Raw genomic sequence first — 21,719 nt, 5'->3', positions numbered from 1 at the left:
CTAGATGCCGGAAGTAGATGTCACATGCGTGCAGCAACCTTTGAAGTCCTACTGAATGAGCACACAGCGGCGGCCGCTCGGTAACTTTCTGAGTACCCTCAAAGCGTCCGGACATGTGTAAAGCGAGTGTTTTCACCCTGGAGTGAAGCGGAGTGAGTTGTTTCGGTCACCGTGGGTCACGTGCTGATTATGAACACAGTCCATGTGAAGCTCCGACTCCTCACACTCGCGTTTGTCCGCGGCGGAAGTTCTCCCTCCGCCAGCCACCACCACCGCCGTCTACCCCGGGCCGTTTCCCAGCTTCTTCTCCGAGCCATGGCGTCCACCAGCCAGGAACCGGAGCGGAAGCAGCCACCGGGGCCCCGGAAGGGCCGCCACAAGGAGCCGCTGCGGCGGGTCAAGAACAAGGAGAGCCGCGAGAAGCGCCGCGACCAGCTCGGACCCTCCACCGCGTACCTGCAGGTGGTCGGGGCGGGCAGCAGGGACAACCCCGCCTCCATCTACGTCTTCTCCGAGTTCAACAGGTAAGAGGTGGAGTTGTAGTCCAGACATTATGAAGACTAGAGAGTGTCGACATCGAGACCAGACCAAGACATTTGGGGCTCCAGACCAAGACTGTAGATATCAAAGAAGAAATAACAACAAAACAGAAAAAAAACGATTAGTGTTTTTTTTGTTTTTTTTTAAATGCAAATTTGCTTCTAAATCGAACAGAAACCGTCTCTCTCTGCACGAGAAACAGAAATCTCTTTTCAGCAAGGTATCGTTTCATTATTTTCTTGAACATTTTGCTGCTTTGCCAACTATTTTCAACATTTCAAAAAAAAAAAAAAAAAAAGTGGTCTGGAGACCAGGACCAGTGTCCAGTACTACAACACTAGTAAGAGGAACAGCTGGGATGTCAGAGGGCGAGGTGTCCTGAAAGAGGTGAAAGTCACATCATATCATATCAACATTACGGTGCTGTAAATGTCTCGTGGGGCCAACAGGGGAACATGAGTTGACAGGTCACGGGGTCAGTCTTTGCGAAGGCTCCTGGATGGATGGATAGTTGATGAGGAAGATGAATCTGAAACAGACGATTCTTTGCTGTTGCTGCAGGTATCTGTTCAACTGCGGGGAGGGAACCCAGAGACTGATGCAGGAACACAAGTAAGCTGCTCAGTCGTGGTGTCAGTCTGACTGCGAAGGCCACTGGTGGTGTTAACCTATCGTTTTTATCGTCTCTGCCTGGGACAGACTGAAAGCTGCTCAGCTGGACAACATCTTCCTGACCAGACTGAGCTGGCAGAACGTGGGAGGTCTTTCTGGTGGGTGACGGAAGGTCCTGTCTTGACTTTCAGTTGAGAGTTGAGTGTGAGAGATGTTGTGTGTGTGTGTGTCTGTTTGTGGTTTTCCTCTCCAGGGATGATCCTAACCTTGAAGGACACGGGAGTACCAGAGTGTGTCCTGTCTGGACCTCCTCAACTGGTGAGGCACCACTACGGGAAGCTTCTGCTCCTCAGACCTAAAAAAATGAAACCCCCCTCAAGTGAAATAAAAAAAAAACTTTGAATGTTGGTTTTTTTAATCTTTCTTCATTTCTGAAATCCTTCATGAATTTCATGGTGCTGTTGCAGGAGAACTACCTCAGTGCCATCAAGACTTTCTCTGGGCCGCTGGAGGACATCAAGCTGTGTGAGTTGAACCACAATGATCATAACTATCATTCTATTATTATTTAATTTTTTTTGTTAAAAAAACCAAAAAAACAAAACCGTATTATTTATGGAAAATGTTTAGATGTTGTGATTTTGGCTCAACCAGTGTTGTATTAACATGTGTGATGGAAACTGAGTTGTTTTTCTGGGATGAGTAAAGCGTCACGTCTTGATTCCAGCTGTGCGACCGTACACCGAGGAGGTGTATGAAGACAACACCATGACTGTTTACCAAGTACCCATATTTGGTGGGTGTCGGTGTTCCAGCACGTCGCCTTCAGCTTTGTTTCACCGGTCGCCTGTGTTTCTGAGGACACTTTCTTTGCGTCCGGCCTTTCAGCTCAGCCGAAGGGGTTGACGCTCTCCACCAAGCAGGTCAGGACTCCTCCCTCTCCTCGGAGAGACCAGGCCCTCATCAACAACCACAAAGACAATCCGGGAAGTCCAGGAAGTCCAGGCGAGTGCCAAGCTCTCCTATAATGTCCCTTTTTAATCCACTAGATGGCGCCTGGAACCGCCAATTTGTGCTCATTTTGCTTCATATTAAGCCTGAAGTTTCCTTTTAAATAAGTGAAACAATTTTACTCTCCAGCTGTTGATTATTTCTTGTGCGATTCAGTGTGTTTCTGAAGAAGAGCAGCAGGGGGCGCTGGAGAGCTGTAGGGAAAAACACACAGGGCCTGACGGTGCAGTGACTGGTCTGTTTTGCAGGGGAAAGCAGCCGAGGAGCCGGCGCAGACGGCCGAGACGACTCGCTGGTCGTTTCCTTCGTCTGTAAGGTCGGTCACGTCGGCCGAGGCTCCGCCCCACAGAAACACTCGCTGCAAATCGCAATTGTACTCTGTCGAAATTTTAGAAATATTGCTTTTAACTTGGAAACGCAGCTACGCCTCACCGTCTTCTTCTTCTTCTTCTCTGGTGCTTTTTTTTTTACTGCAGCTGCACCCCAAGAAAGGCAACTTTTTAGTTCCTGAAGCCAAGGCGCTGGGTTTGCCTGTGTGAGTTGATTTTCCTTTGCCCACCTGCTGATCACGCACTAATGCCAGCTAATAAAAACAACCCGCTGCTGTAGCGCCACCTGCTGTCGCGGAGGGCAGTTGGCTCTGACCGTTGGTGCTGCGAGATCAGCTTTTAATCTCTGATCCTGGATGTTTTCTGGCTGCAGAGGCACGGCCGCCATCGGGCCGCTGATCGCCGCCCTGAAGGACGGCCGCAGCGTCACCTACGAAGGCAAAGAGGTGCCGCGTCAAGCCCCGCCCCCTTCAATCTGCCGCCGCCGCCTGTCGCTCTTTGTGCCAATGCTGCTGTTTTTTTTCCCTTTCCGCAGATCCGACCGGAGCAGGTTTGCACCCCCACCGACCCGGGGCCGGTCTTCGTCGTGGTCGAATGTCCGGGGGAGGAGTTTGTCGGGTCGCTCTGCACCAATCAGATGCTGAAAAGGTAGCGCTTTGAAGTCCGCCCATCACCAAGCCACCCTCATCGCCTCTGTTACTGCAAAGTGCTGAGATTCCACGTCGTCTGGTCCAGGTACCAAACGGGAGGGACGGAGGACGCCGCCGTGCTGGTGGTCCACATGACCCCAGAGTCGGTCCTCAACACGGATCAGTACCGCAGCTGGATGGAGAGGTTCGGAAGCTCCACACTGGGCTTTTTGTCTCATTGAGATTCAGACTCCATCAGGACAAAGCTGCTTCTTCTCAGGTTTCCAGCCGCCACCGAACACCTGATCCTCAACGAGCACGTCTCCACCGTGCACAACGTGCGCAGCCACAAGATCCAGGCGCAGCTCAACATCATCCACCCAGAGATCTTCCCTCAGCTGGAGACCTTCAGGATTAAAGTACTGGGTGGAGTTCACACTGGGGGATGAAATGATGATATGTTCAGCGGCAACAGCGACAGCAGGATGAATCCCTCGTGTGTTTCTCGCTGTCCAGGAGTCTCAGGCTGCTCTCCACGTCCCAAATGTCCGAGCCGAGTGTCTCCTCAAGTTCCAGCTCAGGCCAGTCCTGGAGTGGCAGAGGTCGGTTCTCCTCAATAAGTCGCTGCTCTCCGTCGTTCTTGTGGGTGTCTGACCGAGACGAGAACATCCCGCTCGCTCGTTTTCTCGCCATCAGAGACGCCATCCCCGCCTGCAACAACGACGACTTCCTGAAGGAGGCCGCTGAGGTGCCCAACTTCCTGGAGGAGGTGGACCAGTGCAAGAGGATCTGCTCTGCAGGGGGCGCTGTAACGCCTTCAGGTGAGTTCTTTTCCAGCAGGAGGAGCGACGTGTCTTCAGTCAGTCAGCGATCCACGAGGTTCCTCTGCGTTTGTTTCAATGCAGCAGACAGAGAGAAGAGCCACCTCCCCGAGGTGGTCTTCCTGGGAACCGGATCGGCTCTGCCCATGAAGATCCGGAACGTTAGCGGAACGTTGGTCCACATCAGGTACACAATCTGACGACTCTCTTTCACCAACACACACATTTTAAGTGTTTGTCTTCTGTATTCAAAGGCTCTGAAGGTCATGCAGGTTATTTACTGGACCAGTTCACATGAGCCACTTTCACTTCCTGTTTCTTGTGTCCTGCTTCGCCGCAGCCCGACTCAGTCGCTGCTGCTGGACTGTGGCGAGGGGACCTTCGGCCAGCTCTGCCGCCACTACGGCGACGCCGTGGACGCCGTGCTGTCCAACATCTCCACCGTCTTCGTGTCGCACCTGCACGCCGACCACCACACGGTGAGCTCAGCCACTCTGCCCCCCTGTGGCCATCAGGGCGCATCACACTCTCCCAGTGTTTGTTTTTTCTTTCTACTATGTGTCGCTATTTAACAGTCTAATTTTGTGAGACACAGAGGGCTCGTACTTGAAAAGACTTTTGTGTGCTACTTGTCTAGTCCACCAGGTAGCGCTAAGCGCTCGCTATCTGACGCTGTACTCCCACACTAGTGGTGAAATGTATAGAAAACAGTTTTTTTGTGTGTTTTTAGGGCCTGCTGATGCTGCTCTACCAGAGGAAGAGGGCGCTGGTGAGCAAAAAACACTGTCTTCCTAAAATTTTTTTTATTGTGGTTCCAAATATAACATCTGGCATCTATCTTCCAGTCGGCTCTGGGGAAACCCTTCAGCCCCGCCTACCTGGTGGCGCCCAATCAGATGATGAGCTGGCTCCACCTGTACCACAACCACTGCGAGGAGATCCTGGACCACGTCAAGTGAGATTCTGCGAATGGCCATCAGCTGAGCGACCACCGCTACCACTAGCTTCTGTTGCTCTAGCTGAGATATCGCCCCCTACAGTCTCGGAGGCTCAATTAACAGATAAAGATTTGTACTCATACAAATATGGGAATATTATAGCAACTTTTATTCCAACTACAATAACCTCATGCCTTTCTATTTCCTTGTACTATGATGCAACTAAATCTGATCTAAGAAAACGGTGGTTCAACTGAAGGATGGAACTCGGTTCAATCTCATGCATGAGTGGCAAATTTTAATTTTCATGGTGATCTCGGACATTGACAGCCTCTGCCTATTATTAATTACGTTTGGGATTTTGGTGCGAGCCTCCAAAGACTTTCTGCTTTCCAATTATTATTTTTTTCTTTTAGTGAAGTTAAGAAGCAGAACAGCTCAAACTTTACAGCAGCTGCCTTCAAACTCTCCCTGTGTTGTTGTTGTTGTTGTTGTTGTTGTGTCGTCCTCCCAGCTTCATCCCCAACAGATGCCTGCTGGACGGCGCCGAGACGCCCAAGCAGAGGACCAAGTCGTTCATGCGAGCGCTGCTGAAGGTCAATGACCTGGAGAAGGTCTGTAGCGCTCCAACTGTACCATCCACAACCCTCACCACCACAGCCTCCTCACAACACTCTGCCTGCCTGCCTGCCTGCCTGTCTGTCTGTCTGTCTGTCTGTCTGTCTGTCTGTCTGTCTGTCTGTCTGTCTGTCTGTTCTCAGTTCCAGACGTGTGAGGTTCGCCACTGTAAGAACGCCTTCGCCTGCAGCTTCACTCATCTCTCCGGCTGGAAACTGGCCTTTTCCGGGGACACCATGCCCTGCGACGCCTTTGTACGCATCGGTCAGTGTCACACACACACAAACACACACGCACACACGCGCACACACACACTCTATCACTAGCCCAGTTGCTCTCAGCGCTGAGAATCCTAGCAGGTCGTGCTGTGAATAATTGAAGGCGGGGTCACTCTGCGAGCCCCCCCGCCCCCTTCTAATGGCTCCTCTGGGATCGCCCTTCATCGACTCGTCTTAAATTGCTGTGCTGGATCTCGTCCAGGTAGAGCCTCTGTCCATTATAAGACGGATCGGCCGGGGCAAACGTGATCCGCGCCCCGCCCGCCCCTCGACCGTTGATTTCCCGTCGTCGGGCCGACCTGCGATTCAGCCTGGGATTTTTTACATTTTATTTCTGTGTTTTGTGTCTAATTTCCAGGACATAACGCCACGCTGCTGATCCATGAGGCCACGCTGGAGGACGGACTGGAGCAGGAGGCTGTGGAGAAGCGACACAGGTTGGAAAAAATCCCCTCATATTTTGCCTCCTGCTGGTCATGTCGGGATACACAAGGACATTCAAGACATGTCCCACTGTAAAAACAAGAAGCTGGAACCGTGCACGTAGCTGAAGCTCTCACTCCCCCTAGTGGCTGAGAGCCAAACTCACGACTGATTGACAACTAAATTAAGTTCATTCTGTCTTTCTTACAAATGATCTTGTTGGTTCTTTTATGTCAGACATAGATTTAAAGGTTTTTATTTACCTGATGTTCTTATGTTTCAATGTTCGCTTTGTGCCCCTCCCCTCCCCTCCCCACCACCAGCACGACCTCGCAGGCCATTGGCATCGGCATGAAGATGAACGCCGACTTCATCATGCTGAACCACTTCAGCCAGCGCTACGCCAAGATCCCGCTGTTCAGCCCCGACTTCACCGAGCGCGTCGGCATCTCCTTCGACCACATGAGGGTCAGCGAGACTGTGGTCAGGCCAATCAGGGCGTGCTCTGGAGAGAAAGAGGCGGGGCTCTGACAGAAAACCTTTTTTTTTTCTCCCCCCCTCCCCCCTCTGGTGCAGATTCGCTTCGGCCACTTGAAGATGATCCCGAAGCTGATCCCGGCTCTGAAGGCCCTCTTTGCCGAGGACATCGGCGAGATGGAGGAGCGACGGGAGAAGAGACACCAGAGGGAGAACAGCAAGCAGCTGAGGACGACGATGACGACGACGACGATGACGCCGGCTCAAGGAGCGAAGAGAGATCAAGAGGAGAAGGAGGGGGAGGAGCCGCCGTGCAGCTCGGAGACCAAGAGGCTGAAAACCAGCTGAAGGACGTTTGGCTCAAAACTTGGGACTTTATTCTTTAAATCCTTTTTTCTTTCATGTTTTTTTTTTTTATTGACTGGTGTGGTTTTATGTAGACAAATAATGTGTGTATAGACAGATTCAAAGCGTTATTTCTCCGCTGGAGGAGAGGCTCAAGCTGTGGTTTTTCATTTCAGTGGAATAAAGCGATGCCACACAGTTTGACCCACACGTCCCTGTTATTAAAACTGTCACCGCCGCCTCAGCAGTTGACTTGTGAATGGCGATTCTCCTTCCGTCCACGTGGGGTCAGCGGTGAGCCACCAGACCGTCATTCTACACTGCGCCTCCCTCTGTCACCACCAGGGGGAGTGGTAGCCGCGGGACTGTGATCTGCTCTCCGCAGTGCGCTGATTCACAGGCGCTGACAGCCGGAAGTTGCTGATGAGTGGCTGTTGACGGTCGTTTGGCTTCTTTGACCTCGCAACCGGCGCCCCCTGGTGGTGGAGACGAGTGAAAACACTCGGTGCTGCCACGCACTTTCACACCTGTGCTGTTTGTTCATTTGGAGCTGCCAGTGAGGTCTCTGCCACATGTGCATCTCGTTGGGGCTCTAAATGCGTCTCAGCTGCAGCCTCCAATCAGACGCAGCTCCTCCACCTGACCACACCACACCTTCTCCCATCTCAAGTCAGCTCACTTCCGTCCTACTCCCCGTGTTTGTGGACTCATTCCAGATCCCTAAGACTTGAAAGTGGGCCGTCAATCAGAGGGGATTTGTGTGTTGGGATGCGCCGCATGGATGAGCCTCCATGATTGGGCGGTTTCAGGTCGCGGTGGTCGTCACAGGATCAACCGCTGGCGTGCCACGATTCGAGCTGCATCTTTGATTCTGAAGACAAAAAGAGTCTGATTGAATTCTGAAGGAGGCAATGAGAGGAAGACGTCTGGACGGTCGTGTTGGCAGACTGAGAGCGGATGGACAGTCACAGAAGACACCTGCCACGTGATGGAGGGAAAAATATTTTTTTTCCATAAAGGGAAGAAAAACAAGATGCCTGACATTCAACATTTGAGGTAAGACTGGACAGTCAGTTGAGTGATGAGTCAGAGCTCCAACCTTCCAAGTGGTAGCGTGAATATTAATGGGGAAAAAAAACCTGTCCGAACAACAATACCTGAGCTACGCTAACTGCTAATGTTGGTTCAGAATCAAACAAAATGTGGCACCTTAAGGAAGCTGAATGACTTTTTCTCTTCCCCTCTGTGCTGTGTTTCATGCGGGAGTTGTCGCTTGGAGGCTTGGAAATTTGAGTTGTTTTGCGTAAAAACGTGTAACGGATCAGTCAACGTGTGAATCACGTACGCGTGGCGGACGTGACAAAACGGCCAGCAAACCCACGCAGAAAAGCACCCTGAAGGCGGAGGTGAAGACTGAGTGAGGGAGAGCTTTGGTACGTGTGAAGGTTGCGGAGCCACGTGTGACACTTTCTTCACACTCTGTTAGCTTTAGCATTAACCGCGTAAACACAGAAGATGACCTCGGCCACGGCGAGAGAGAGAGAGAGAAACGAGTCCGATAGCAGTTTAAAGAGGAGGGGAGAAGAACGCTCGGTTTAGCCCGTAGGAACGGCAAAGCGTTTTACTTGTGAAAAAGTGTTTTTTTGTGGATTAGAGGTTGGGAAAGAAAGTTGGGTTTCAGTTAAGTTGCACAAAATCCTGCCTGTGCTTGCTGCCACTGCTGAAAAAAAATAAAATAAATTGGAAGGAAATAAGCTACTTCTCGGTTCAGTCTAGGTTGAGCACTTGTAGTTTGCGTAATACAAAATTAATAGATAAATAAATAATGAATAAATACTGGTGTTATGACACCTTTACGTTGAGGTGAGTGCGTGTGAAATAATGACGCTAGCTGAAAGATTATCTTTCATCCATTCAAATGTAGCCATGAGGGAAAAGAAGAAGGTGGACAAAGAGTCCAGCTTTGTGTGTGCAGGCCACCGTACTTCACTGGCAAACTTGGGAGACGGGAGGGTGAGTGTTTGAGCGCTGCAGTCAAAAAATCTGACCACTAGGCGTCAGGATTCTGCACAATGTACCTTTTTAAGGTTTACCAGTTTTAGGATTTCCCAAGACAATATTGCCCTCGTAAAATGATCCTGCACTTTTTTCTCTGACTTCCGGCTTTGACTGCGAAAAATGTCTTTAATAGCGTGAAGCGAGGTTACACCAGGTGTTTGCAGCGCATCCTTCTCTAACAATGCTGTGAAATATGAGTGTGGAATCCCGATGTGAAGCTGCAAGAGGCGCTTAAGCTTGAATTACTGCGTTGCTCCGACACTTTGCGTCTCGCCACGTCGTCTGGTGGCGGCACAGCTCCGCTAGCCTTCAGCTTTCGCCCCCCCCCCCCCTCCGTCCAGCCTTGATTTCCCAGCAGGCCCGCGGTGCCGTCCTGCTGCGTTTGCACTTCGCAAAAACCTGCTTTGCTCTCGTCCTGCACCTGTGATGAGGGAAGAACCCGGCGCTTTGTCTCTCTTCCCAGAAAGGACGGCTGCGATCCGTCGCTTGCGTTCCTGTGAGAAGCTGCACGCAGGTTCCACTCTCCTTTCACAAAATGTTAATCAGCAGTTTCTTTGCGACCGGGGGAAGGAGGGTGGGGGGGTGAGGGGGGAGGACACTGGGGCGTGTGACAGCGGCTTTGTGGTGCTGAGCGAAGAAGAAGAACAAGAAGGAGGAGGAGGAGGAGGAGAAGAAGGAGAAGAAGATGGGTAATCAAGGCTGTGTGAAGATGCGGCGAGGAGATAAACCCCCCCCCACCCCGAGGAGCCAGGCAGCAGACGGAGATGGATAATCTCTGCTAACAACCACATTCAGGAGGACGACCGAGACCTCGGCCTGCAGCCCAGAAGCTTCACTTTGGCAGGAAACACCACAGATCCCCCCCCACCCCCCCAACAGCCACTACAGTACAGCAGTACAGTAACGCCACACCATGCAATACAACCATAGGTTTGTGCTGAAAGTTTTCATTGAACCTGTGGGCCGTGAATTAGTATAACATTACCAATACTATCATATTAGTTATAGTACTACATGATGCAGGAAAACATATGTATGTATATATATATATATGATATAAGATATCATTAAGGAATAGTATTTCATGCCATGCTACACTATTCCATGCTATACTGGTCAGTGCTATGGTAAACTGCACTAGTGAATGCTAAGCTATTTATTCCATGCTATTCCTTTTTTTGCAAGACTATACAGTACATTTGTAAACTGGGCAGTTTGCAGTTTTCTATACTATATTGTACTATACTATACGAAACTACACTATGCTATACTATACTATGCTGTTCATGTCGCTATGCTATGTTATGCTAGATTAGATGAGACTAGACTATATTTCTTCTGCTCCATGTGAACCGTCTTTTGCAAGACTATGCTATGCTATGCTATGCTATGCTAATCTACCCTACCCTATACCATGCCATGCTTTGCTCTGCATGCTAGCCGACAGTGTGCCAGCCTCTGACGAGTAAAAACAAACTGCACAGCACTTGCCTATGCTACAGCTTTTATTGCCATGCTACGCTATGTTGTGCTGTGCTGTGACATACCGTAGCATACGGTGCTATGCTAGGCTACGCCAGGCTGTACCCTGCCGTCGGACGCGACGTGACTAAACTCCTCCGTCCGTCTAAAGCGGGGCAGCTGAGTTGAAACGCTGGCACGCCGCTCTCTTCTGTCTCCTCCTCCCTCCGCTGGAGAACCACCGACTTTCTCCTCCTCCTCCTTCTCCTCCTCCTCCTCATTGTTTGCACTCATCCTCTCATTCGCTCGAGCCAAAACCAACAATGCGTCTCGCTGTCTGTCGTCCAGGCCGAGCAGCTCGGAGACGACGCACGATCTGCTCGCCTGCATTGTTCGGTGAGGGGACGGAAGAGGGAAAAAAAACAGAAAACGTCAGCAAACAATCGGGAGTCGCTGCCAAGAGTTCAACGTCTTTAACCCGTCACCTCTCACCCGCAGGAACCCGACAACAAATCCCACATAATTCTGAGGAACGACGAATGTCAGCGCGTTGTCCCAGCGAGACAATAAAATGATCCGGAGACGAGAGTTTCAGAACGGATGGTTCTGTTTATCACTGGGGAGAATCAGAAATATGGCGACTGGAGGGGGTGGGGGGGAGAGAATAGAGGTAGTGTGTGTGTGTGTGTGTGTGTGTGTGTGTGTGTGTGTGTGTGTGTGTGTGTGTGTGTGTGTGGACGGTGTGAATGGAGACTTCAGCTGAGGTAAGGCTTCCTGTGTGCAGTGATGAATGGGCGGCGGCTTGTTATCACCGTACAGTGCAGTGATACAATCTCAGCTCCTCCATAAATCGCCGGCGGTGCCCTTGGGCCGGAATTTACGGCAACGCAACAAAACCTGGTGACTGCGGCGAAGCAACGTCTTCATTTTTCCGTCTCCGGGCGAGGTTTCCGAGCGGTCGGTCGATGGCAGCGCGGCGGCGTCCCGCCGGATTGATGGTTCAACGTCCATCGAGAGACCTTCAGCTCCTCCTATTGGCCGGACGCTCCGCGGTTCATCCTCCTCACTTCCTGTTTGTTTGTGTTTTCTGAGCGTCTGCTCGTCTTTGACCCGAGGCTGTTTATTTTTTTTCCCCCTCTTTAAAAAAAAAAAAGGGAAAAGAAAGTCGTTTTCTTCTCCGTTTGATTAAAATCCTCTGTTCCGCCCGGCGGCTGAACATGATCCGCCTCATGATCCAAATGGACTCGGAGAGACTTTAATATTCCCGCCGCCGTCGTTCCCGCCCCGAAGCCACGCAGCTGTTTATCCCGCAGATCCGACTCCTGCTGGCCGACCTGCGTAAATGCACTCGCCGCCGGGAGGGATTATTAATCCCGGGAGATGCGGCGGCGGCGGCTCCCTGCTAATCTGGACTCTGGCGTGTAATCTGGAGATCTGACACACGTCCGCCCATTACTGCAAATTATTTCCGTCTTGTGCCGCCGCGGAGAGCAGGAAAGCCTGAGGGAGCGGCGGCTTTCTGAGCGGAGACGCTCATTCCCCTCCTGCGAGGTCGACTTTGTACATCTATTTATACGAGTGTGCGAGGAACCCCGGAGAGGAACCGGCTGGCGGAGGGTCAGAGGGTTCGAACAGCCTCACAGCGGTGGGATTAGAACCTGTGAGCGACGCCGTTTAGACTGGAAGAAGAAGAAGAGCCTCATTGTTGTCTGGCTGCCAGTCTCTCATTGGTGGGAACGGTTGTGTGGGAGGGGTTTCTGGGAGGCTCCCAACCCTGGGTGCAGAACTCAGAAAACCAAACCTCTGTTGGTTCTTGCATGCATGACACTGGAAGGTTGTGGGTTCGAGTCCCCAGCCAGGTCAGACTAAAAATGGCACTCAGTATTGGGGGGGGTTGGAATTGGGGGGGGGGGGTCGGTGCTGCCCACTGCTCCTTTGGGAGACGATGCATCAAATGTGGAGGACACATTTAGCATCCTTCTTGATGTGACAGTCACTGGGACTTTAAACAAGTCCATCGTAGTTTTGTGAGATGTCGTTATTTTTCCCATAATGACTCCAAATGTGGCGGACGTTTTCTGGAAATGGGCGTCTTCCATCCGGTGAATGTAACCTTCACGATTGGCGGCGTTGATGAGACCAAGAAGGTTGTGTGTTCACATCCCCTGCTGGTGCCTTGGACCGCATCTTGGACCACCTGCGTGTCATGGTGGTAGCAGCCACCAGGTGTCGCCACTCGCACTCAAACTCCATGTGGTGGATTCGTAAGCTTGCGGCTGGAGGCAGCAGCAACAGACGACGCCCACCGTCCTCGTCGACGACACCCCTACCGCCCCCCCCACCACCCTCCTCCTCCTCCCTCCATCGCCACCACGGCGTGCAGTATTGCCTGTCGGCTGCAATCACGGAGCTGTCGGCGAGCCTGGACGCGCACTGGAGGCTGCGTGTGACAGAATCGTTCCGCCGTTCAGACAGAAGGAGGAGAGAAAATAAGAATTGAGAGGAAAAATAAAAAAAAAGTCCCACCAGTGAACACAACATAGAGACGGGTTCTGTTTTGGTTCTGAGAAAAAAAGAGACATTTCACACGTTGGATTCACTTTCAGTTTGTAACTGGAATGGAGGTTGTTGGGTTTTTTTTCAATCCTTTTTTTTTCCTTTGACACAAACTAACTAAGAACATTAATAAAAACTGACAACAAGTAAATGCAACGCGTGCGTCCTCGTGACAAATGTAGTTGCAGTTCACTTGAAACCAACTGGGTGGCGACAGTGTGCGAGTGAATTGTTTTTTTTTTCCCTCACTCGCTTGAGGAGAAAATATTTTTTATAGTAGATATATGGTGGTCCAAGAGGGGGGGGGTGGAGTCACTGGTGGTGGCCAGACCCCGCCCACTCACAGTTTTCGGTCTTCTTCCTCTTTGGTTGCCAGATCCAGGAGGTTCTGCCTCCAAGGCCTCTGTCTTTCCCTCTGCGGCGCCACCTAGTGGCTGCAGAGTCTCGCTGACGGCGCAGGAAGCTCCGTTTGGTTGCTTGGGCTGTTTGTCGCATCGCGCTCAGGTGGCATTTGCTGTCCGTTAATAAGCTCCGCCTCCTCCACCTGCTCTGCTTTCCAACTTTCCGGTCCAATGGCTGCTCTCCGTCTCTCTCTCCCTCTCTGTGTCTCTCCCTCTCTGTCTGTCTGTCTGTCTGTCTGTCTGTATGTATGTCTCTCTCTCTCTCTCTCTGCCCTGGGAGTCGCCGATGGAGGCCGACTCTCCCAGGAAAGTCGGAATCTGGACCGAAGTCTTCCTGAGCGCCGGCCTCCTAATTAAATTAGCAGATTAAATTCTCTCTCTCTCTTATTGTGGAGGATTTAATGACTACTGCCGCCGACCGACCCGTTCACGTGAGCTCTCGCCGCCGCCGTTCATCTCGCTCGGCCCCAAAGACCTTTTGACCCCATTGATTTTAAACGCCCGCCGTCTAATTATTGACTTCCCCTCAGCCGCCGTGGGATTGGCCGACTCTCAGGGGTTAATGGAAGGAGACGCCGTCACTTTATCCTCAGTGACAGAGGTCACATGACGCCGGCAAAGCCCACGGCCAATCAGCTGCAGGAAAAACTTTCTCGTCCGGCCAGGAGACGTTGGATTCAATTTCCATTTTGTGAGTTGGTTGACCTTTGACCTACCAGTCTGATGAGGCTCTCAGAGGAAGAAAATGAAGCTGCGTCGACAACCGTCAAAAAAAACATCACTTTATCCACGTTTCAGTGACACGTGTGTGTGTGTGTGTGTGTGTGTGTGTGTGTGTGTGTGTGTGTGTGTGTGTGTGTGTGTGTGTGTGTGTGGTCCCAGCAGCAGGCTGTCAGTCAGGTGACCTGCTGACGGCCGCCAGAGACGTTCATTAGCCGGGCGTCTTCCTCGGTGGCAGCTGATGATCTCCCGCCATGCGTAGGTGTGTGTGTGTGTGTGTGTGTGTGTGTGGGTGTGTGTGTGTCAGCCCCATGACAGGCAGCAGCGACCAGGTGCATCACATTGTCTTGGTTGGGGGAGGGGCATAATGAGACGGAGGAGCGTGTTGACGGGAGAACAGCGGCGGTGACAAGAAACAGGACAAAGTGACGGCGAGACGAGCTGGACTGTGTGTGTGTGTGTGTGTGTGTGTGTGTGTGTGTGTGTGTGTGTGTGTGTGTGTGTGTGTGTGTGTGTGTGTGTGTGTGTGTGTGTGTTCACTGGCTGCTTGTCCGTCTCTCAGTCACCAGAATTGCAAACCGACTCCCAGAGCTGAAAAACTTTTTGGTGTCTTCTGTGGAGGCAGGAAGGTTTCGGACTCGGCGTCGTCTTCTTCAGTTTATTCGGAGCGATGACTCATCACCAGCTGCTGTGATTTTTTTTTTAAACTGGGGTTAAACCGCCAGCAGCGCAGCAGGTCAGAGGTCAGAGGTCGGGATGCAAATTTTCATCCGCGGTAAAAATAAACACGCAGAGATCAAAACTGAGCCGATGAAATTCAAATCCTTGCGGATTATCGCCGACGCTCCGCCAGGTGACCCGGTGGGCTGATCGGCTTCACGATCCGGCAAAGAGCTTCCACCTGGGAATGGTAGGGGGGGTGGGGGGGGGGGCAGCTTCCTGCTGCGTCACTCATCCTGCAGTTCAGCAGCTTTTGGATCAGCGCCCAAGAAAAACGATCCTGGTTTTGATCCCTGTTAACATGGACTTGACGTTTGATGCAGTGAAAAAAGACGACAAAGGTGGAAAAAAAGAAAAGAGGTCGACACAAAGTCGTCTTCCAGCGACTTGAGCCGCCGTGATGTCACTTCCTGCTCTGACGTGCAGGATGTGGACAAAACCAATCAATCAAAACGAACCAAACTGCCGCTTCTCTGGATTCTCCAGCTTCTTCGTCCTCTGAGGTCACATGACACAGAGCCGCTCTTCTCCTGAGCTTCTGAAGCATCTCTGAACACACTTCCTGCCCACCCCCCCCCCCACCCAGTCGGACAGTCACCGCAGATTTATGGCCCCCGCTGCCTCGCCGCCGTCCAATCTGATTCAGCGGATAATAATTGCCGGCTGTGAGTTGTTGTCAAAGCGCTCGGACCGCTGCGCCGTGATTTATCACTGCTGACCCCCCCCCCACACACACACACACACACACACACACACCTCCCCCCCATCTGCAACTTCATCAGTTGAGAGAGAGAGAGAGAGAAATCCAACCGCCGGAGGAAGTTTCAGACGCTGAGTTGTTGGAAGGAAGTTGACGTTGAGGAGGGAATCCTGTGTGTGTGTGTGTGTGTGTGTGTGTGTGTGTGTGTGTGTGTGTGTGTGTGTGTGTGTGTGTGTGTGTGTGTGTGTGCCATGACGTGACATCAGCGGTCTTTCCAAGGACGTCCAGAGGGAAGTGGTCAAGCTCCTCCGCCCCCCCTCAACCCCCCCCGCCTCTTTTTAAAACAACCGCTTGCAAGGCCCCCACAGATGATTTCCAGGCCAGTGATTGGCTGCCGGAGGGCGGTTGCTATGCAGCAGCAGGCCGGGCTGCGAGGAGCAGCGGCAGCAGCAGCAGCAGCAGCAGCAGCAGGAGGAAGAAGAAGAAGCCGTTCCGGGCTGGAACGTCTCGGGAGGACGCGGCCACGCTGGCGTGGCAGGGCGGCTCGGCGATTTGTCACATGCCTCTTAAATTAGAGTCGGACGGGATGAAAGTTTAATGAATTTTAATGACGGCTGCGTGCGCAGGAGGAGAAATGGGTCAATCCAGCGGCGGCCGGCCGAGAGACAAAGGAGCAAACAGAGTGGAGGGGCGGCCAGGGCCATGGGGGGGGTGTAATAGTAGACTGACAGCACGATGAAAATCACCTGGCACTGTGAAGCGTCAGGTGCTTTGTATTATCATCAACACGACATTGCTCAACGCCCCCCCCCCCCCCCCATCTGGACAACGGTGAAATCGTCCCCAAATTGTGCACTTGTGCCTTCCAGCTCCGCTATTGGTCCCTGGTTCTCAGAATGGTTCGGCCTTTGCCGCTCGTAGATAATAACCCAGGCCACCAGGGCGGCGCTCTGCCCCGCTCAGCGGTGTTACAAGAACGACGCTCTTTGAAAGGGAAGGAGAGGCGACATCGTCCACGGCCGGAAAACCGTCCGCCTTGTAAAATCCATTAAACTTGTTGATGTTCCGCAAATTACAGAGTAAATGTTGCCGCGTACGCCCAGGCGGTAAATACAGGCGGGCGGCAGCGGGGCGTGCCCGATTGATTTCCCCGCTCGCCTTTTCCGAAAGGATGGAACGGCGAAGATGAATTATTCACCACGGCGACGCCTCTGGACAGACGGACGGGCGACCTTTACGGACGACTTTGGCCACGCTTGTTAGTACCTGACTGATCAACTGGCGGCAGGAGGAGGAGGAGGAGGAAGGGGGGGGGGGGGAGGAGGAGAAGGAGGGGGAGAGGGAGAAGGAGGAGGGAATGGAGGAGGAGAAGGAAGAAGAGGATGGAGAGGAGGAGGAGGAGGAGGAGGAGGAGGGGATGGAGGAGGAGAAGGAAGAAGAGGATGGAGAGGAGGAGGAGGAGGGAATGGAGGAGGAGAAGGAAGAAGAGGATGGAGAGGAGGAGGAGGAGGAGGAGGAGGAGGAGGAGGGAATGGAGGAGGAGAAGGAAGAAGAGGATGGAGAGGAGGAGGAGGAGGAGGGGAAGGCGGTCCGTCCCTGCTGGCGCTGGTGCCATCAGGCTCATCAGCTGGAGGAACACCAGTTATCAGACTCACCCTTGTTGCTGGATGGACCCTTTGTGATGTCCAATATGTGGAAGAAAATGCTGCAAGTTGAGCCTTTTCGCCGGAGGCTGCAAACAGAGGGTTAAACACACTGCTCTACGTCTGTCGTGGCTGGTGCGGCGCTGCTCCGCTGCAGTCCAGGACCTGATCACAAAACATTTCGATGGTGACGCTGCTGCTTGGAGCGAATGCGTCCCCGACGCTCGGGACTCGATTTTCCTTCAGTTCGGAAGCAAACTCTGCCGCCGAGGCGAGGAATCTTCCCGCTGCTGCCGGAATAATTTCAAACGTTCCCGACTCTCTCACTTGTGTCGGAGCGTCCGTGCTCACGCTCTGAAAGGGAATAAAACATTTTTTCTCTCGGCTACGCGTCCCGCTCTCTTCTCCAAGTGTAATTCCCAGAATGCCGCCTGTGTGCGTAAAAATTCCGGCAGCAGCAGCAGCAGCAGCAGCGGCAGCAGCAGCGGCAGCAGCAGCAGCAGCAGCGTCTTCCTTTCATGCATCTTTAAGACAAAGGAAAAGGATCCAGAGGGTGGCGCCGCTTTGATCCTGTGCCTGTTTGCTGGCGGCTCGCTGTGTTGGGACTTGTAGTCAACAACAATATTAATTAGTCTGTTGGTTTATCCAGAAAACTGGGAATCAATCGTGTTCTGATTGGCCGGCGCCCGATTCCCGACTCCGGATTGGCTGCCACTGAGCTCTGACGTTCTCTTCAGAACGCCGTGATGGTGCGAACGTAGCTTTCATGTCGTTGGCGTTTGAGCGGGTTCGTTGCATCACCTCAGCGACCAAAGAGATTCTTTATTCATTTATTGATTTATTCATGTTTTCACTGCAAAAATCTACAAAAAGGTTGGAGCGAGAGAGCGAGAGAGTCGGGGGGCCGGCGGAGCGGCCGAGCGCTGAACGAAGCCAGATTGTTGTTTTTGACTGAAACTGATGTGAGACGAGGCTGATGAGGGTTGTCGGCCCGGCCCGGCTGACGCTGATGTGATGCGACTGGTGGAGGCAGAGAGGAGCGAAGGGTTTTTGTTGTTGTTGTTGTTGTTGTTGTTGTAATATTCTTGAAACGGCCCGTTTTTATTTTTTTATACATGAAAAACCCCGAGACTTTGAATCTGCAGCGGCCGAACCTCGGCGACGCCCCCTTGTGGCCCGGAACAGCAGCGACTGCTGGGGAAAAACGCAAACAAACAAAACAAGTCGGGTTTGGTGGCAACCCGGCGAGACCCAGAGCAGGAAGTGATGTCACAGCTCCCTCCTGGCTGTTGTCTGGCGCTCAGTGAAAAGAGAAAACGTGACCTGAAAATGTGGCGCGGAAGGAAAAAACGCTTTATTTTCTTGTTTTTTTTTTAATTCACCCTCTGTTTTTATTTTACAGACGCTCCGCTTCAGTTTTTCAAAAACTCATCTGCTTTTCCTCATCACTTATTTTCTGGTCGCGGTTCTGGTTGTCAGTTCCAGCCACGCGAATCAATCACCCGTCTCGTTTTTTTTTTTTTAAGGAACCAAGATTGATGATCGATTCGATTTTTTTTTCATTTTCTTTTTTTTCTTTTTTAAAGCAAGCGATCAATATTCATTTCTCCCAACGACCCTGGAGAACAGGATGAGCCGGCGGAGGAAGAGAACGGACGGAAGGATGGACGTCCTTCGCTCTGCACGCGCACAGAGCGGCTGAGATCTTTGTGTCGTTTCCTGGGGAAAAAAGAAGAAGGCCGTCGAGCCGCAGGCTGGAGGACGAGAGCGGAGCGACGCCGGCGCTTTGGCTTTCATCCCATCAGTCGTTCGTCTCAGCTTTTCTTCTTTTCCCCTTTCTGAAGGCTTTGACTTCTTCAGGCTGGACGTGGAGAACTGGCAACAGAAATGGAATCTGCAGGAGAAATCCATCACGTGCACATATCTTGACTCCCGGCCATGACGGAGTGTCAGAGCCGAGCGGAGCTCAGCGGCGGAGCTGACGGATGAAGCCTGGAGGTCTCCACCAGCAGGCTCCTCCCCTCCCCCCCCCCCTCCCCCACCCCCAAAGTCCACACGCTTCCGAGGTCTCTTTGTTCCGCTGCGAGAAGACGGAAAATCAACTTTTCGGAATCTGTTGCACAAAAAAAATCTTTCTTTTTTTTTTTTCTATGGGAAGAAAAGTCTTTGGGTTCGGTCCGCTGGCTGGAGGTGAAATCATTGTTTCGTGAGCTCCGATTGGTCGGTGGCCCTGCAGGCTGCCGCTGCCGCTGCCGCTCAGACCGTCAGCAAAATCCGATCGCAACCTTCGTCTTTTCAGAAGCTGTTTGATTTTTCATTCTTTTTTTTCTTTTGGGCTAAAAAGCCGTTTTGGATGCCGCCGCCGCCGCTGGCCGAACGTTCATCTTCTGTCGATTTCCACGTCAGAACGTTTCCTGGGTTTCGACGGAGGGATGAGGCAACGGCGAGCAATCGGAGAGTTTAGAGCGGCTAAACGAGTTTAAACGTGGAGGTCGGACGGGAAAAGCGGCCGGGTGGAAATCTTATTAATTTCATCATGTCTTCTCTGAGGGAGGGAGGGAAGGAGGGAGAGAGAGAGGGAGGGAGGGGAGGAATAAAAGGTTGAAACCGTTTCTGGTTTTGTCTTGACGCGCCGGCGGCGCCTTGATTTCAGGCTGAGCAGAGTTGCAGAGCTCCAGCAGTTCAAGCGGCTCCAGATGCTGCAGATGTTTCCTGCTGATGGCTCTCAGGGTGAAAAAACAGCCTCGTCTTTCTTTTCTTTTATGCTCTCTCTCTTTTTTTTTTTTTTTCTTGTAATATTGGCTCATAAAAATAAACATGAAGCCCTCCCCGCAAATAAGATTTAACCGTCAAATTAGGAAGCGGCTCCCAGATGAGAGATTGTGTATGTGGGGATGTTTCCCAGCGGATCAGACAGACTGTAAATGTGATGGAAGTCGCGTTTGGAGGAAACGGTCCTGGCAGCTCCATCGACTCCCAGAAGATGCAGAACGACTTGTGCAGAAAAGGGAGAACTGAACTTGGGCCTGAAAGTCAAGGAGGACGAACCAGAGCAGAGCAGGAAGGCTGAGGCACTGCAGTTGACTTCCCACAAAGTCATTTCATGAGCATGTTGATGAATGTGGCAATCGGAAAACTTGAGAGGGACAGAAATTCCTCGGATTTGATGTTTTTGTTTGCAGAATGAACTCTGGCGTCGCAGACAATTGACTTTTGTACTCCGAGAGGTCCATGAAGTTGTCCCGCTCGCTCCGCTTTTCACAAAATGACCCAGTGGTTGATTAGTATCGCTCCGCTGGAGTCCGGGACAAAAACACAATGTTAAAAAAAACCCAACAACTTTCCAAACCCTGAAGACCGAGGGAGGGTTTCAAGTTTGGCCAACTTCTGGTCACCTGACACACTTTCAGACACACATGTTGCCCTTCAACAAGCTCCTCTCCCTAGCTTATTCATTTATTTCAATCAGACTGGGAATTTTAATCACTAATTTGCACGTTAGCCAGCCCTGCTAGCCGCGTCGCTAACGCCGCTCCCCGGAACCTCCGGGGATGACAGCGCGTGTCACGCTCCGACATTCCCTCTCTGCGTGTAAACGGTAAATAAATATTAATAAGCGGCGCCTCGGCTCGGCACTTCCTGAAGGAACGTTGAGGTGCCCGCCGTAAACAACCTGATGGCGCTATTAAAGCAAAAGCAGTTGATGGTGGAGTTGATCTCTCTGTGATATACAGGCGGCTGCTGCGGCGGCAGCTCTTTATTCCTGATGCATAATTCATGGGAAAACGTACGAGCCGTGATGGATCCTCTATATCCATTAATGAGACAAAGCTCATTATTTCCGCACCCCCTCTCTGCTTATCGGGGCGACTTCTCAACAAAAACAGAATCTGTCTGCGTCGCCGCCTCCCGGTGAGGCCAGCAGGGGGAGCAGAAGGGAGACGCTGAGCAAAATCGGCAGCGTGACGAGAGGAGAACGAGCGCTCAGACGCTGCCGCATTGAATTTAAAGAGTTGTCGACTTCTAACGGCAAGAATGGCATTGCTACCTTTGCCACATCGCCCCCTAGAGGCCTGGTATAGTACTATGATGCTTTGGTTGCCTGTCCAGCAACCAGCAACCTTTCTCATATGTGACAGGCTAACCTTACTTACTCCTATTCCCGGCCAGCAGGGGGCGCTGTGTGAACAGTAGGGGCATTGTTATTGTTGTCACAGTAAACAAACAACGCTGGAGTCACGATTTTTCTTCTGAGAGCTGCAAGTCGAGAACGCAGCTCAGAAGAAAAATCTCACACACACACACACAAACACACACACACACACACACGTACGCACACGCACACACACAGCGCTAATGCTTGTTAACAACACGTAGCCGCTCACTTTCAGCCGGTTACAACTGGCCGGCGGCGAGCGGACCAGAGTCTGTTCACAGCA

General features: G+C 51.9%; 1 protein-coding gene across 1 annotated transcript; it reads left to right on the top strand.

Annotated features, from left to right (window-relative positions):
• The first annotated feature begins 13 nt into the window (after nucleotides 1–13).
• On the top strand, nucleotides 14–7,219 carry elac2 (elaC ribonuclease Z 2). Its single transcript, XM_076015767.1, has 24 exons — nucleotides 14–524; nucleotides 1,102–1,152; nucleotides 1,240–1,310; nucleotides 1,406–1,470; nucleotides 1,620–1,677; nucleotides 1,880–1,948; nucleotides 2,041–2,157; nucleotides 2,412–2,479; nucleotides 2,640–2,698; nucleotides 2,866–2,938; nucleotides 3,028–3,140; nucleotides 3,228–3,326; nucleotides 3,402–3,540; nucleotides 3,638–3,723; nucleotides 3,818–3,942; nucleotides 4,030–4,129; nucleotides 4,283–4,421; nucleotides 4,673–4,711; nucleotides 4,788–4,897; nucleotides 5,395–5,494; nucleotides 5,642–5,762; nucleotides 6,135–6,213; nucleotides 6,523–6,667; nucleotides 6,776–7,219. The coding sequence occupies exons 1-24, from the start codon at nucleotides 190–192 to the stop codon at nucleotides 7,022–7,024; spliced, it is 2,610 nt and encodes an 869-aa protein (XP_075871882.1). The 5' UTR covers nucleotides 14–189; the 3' UTR covers nucleotides 7,025–7,219.
• Nucleotides 7,220–21,719: the final 14,500 nt, after the last annotated feature.

Source organism: Nelusetta ayraudi, unplaced genomic scaffold (assembly GCF_046127955.1).
Source record: "Nelusetta ayraudi isolate G7.1 ecotype Tasmania unplaced genomic scaffold, CSIRO-AGI_Nayr_v1 ptg000195l, whole genome shotgun sequence".
Taxonomy (NCBI): Eukaryota; Metazoa; Chordata; class Actinopteri; order Tetraodontiformes; family Monacanthidae; genus Nelusetta; species Nelusetta ayraudi.
This window is presented reverse-complemented; position numbering and strand designations above follow the sequence as displayed.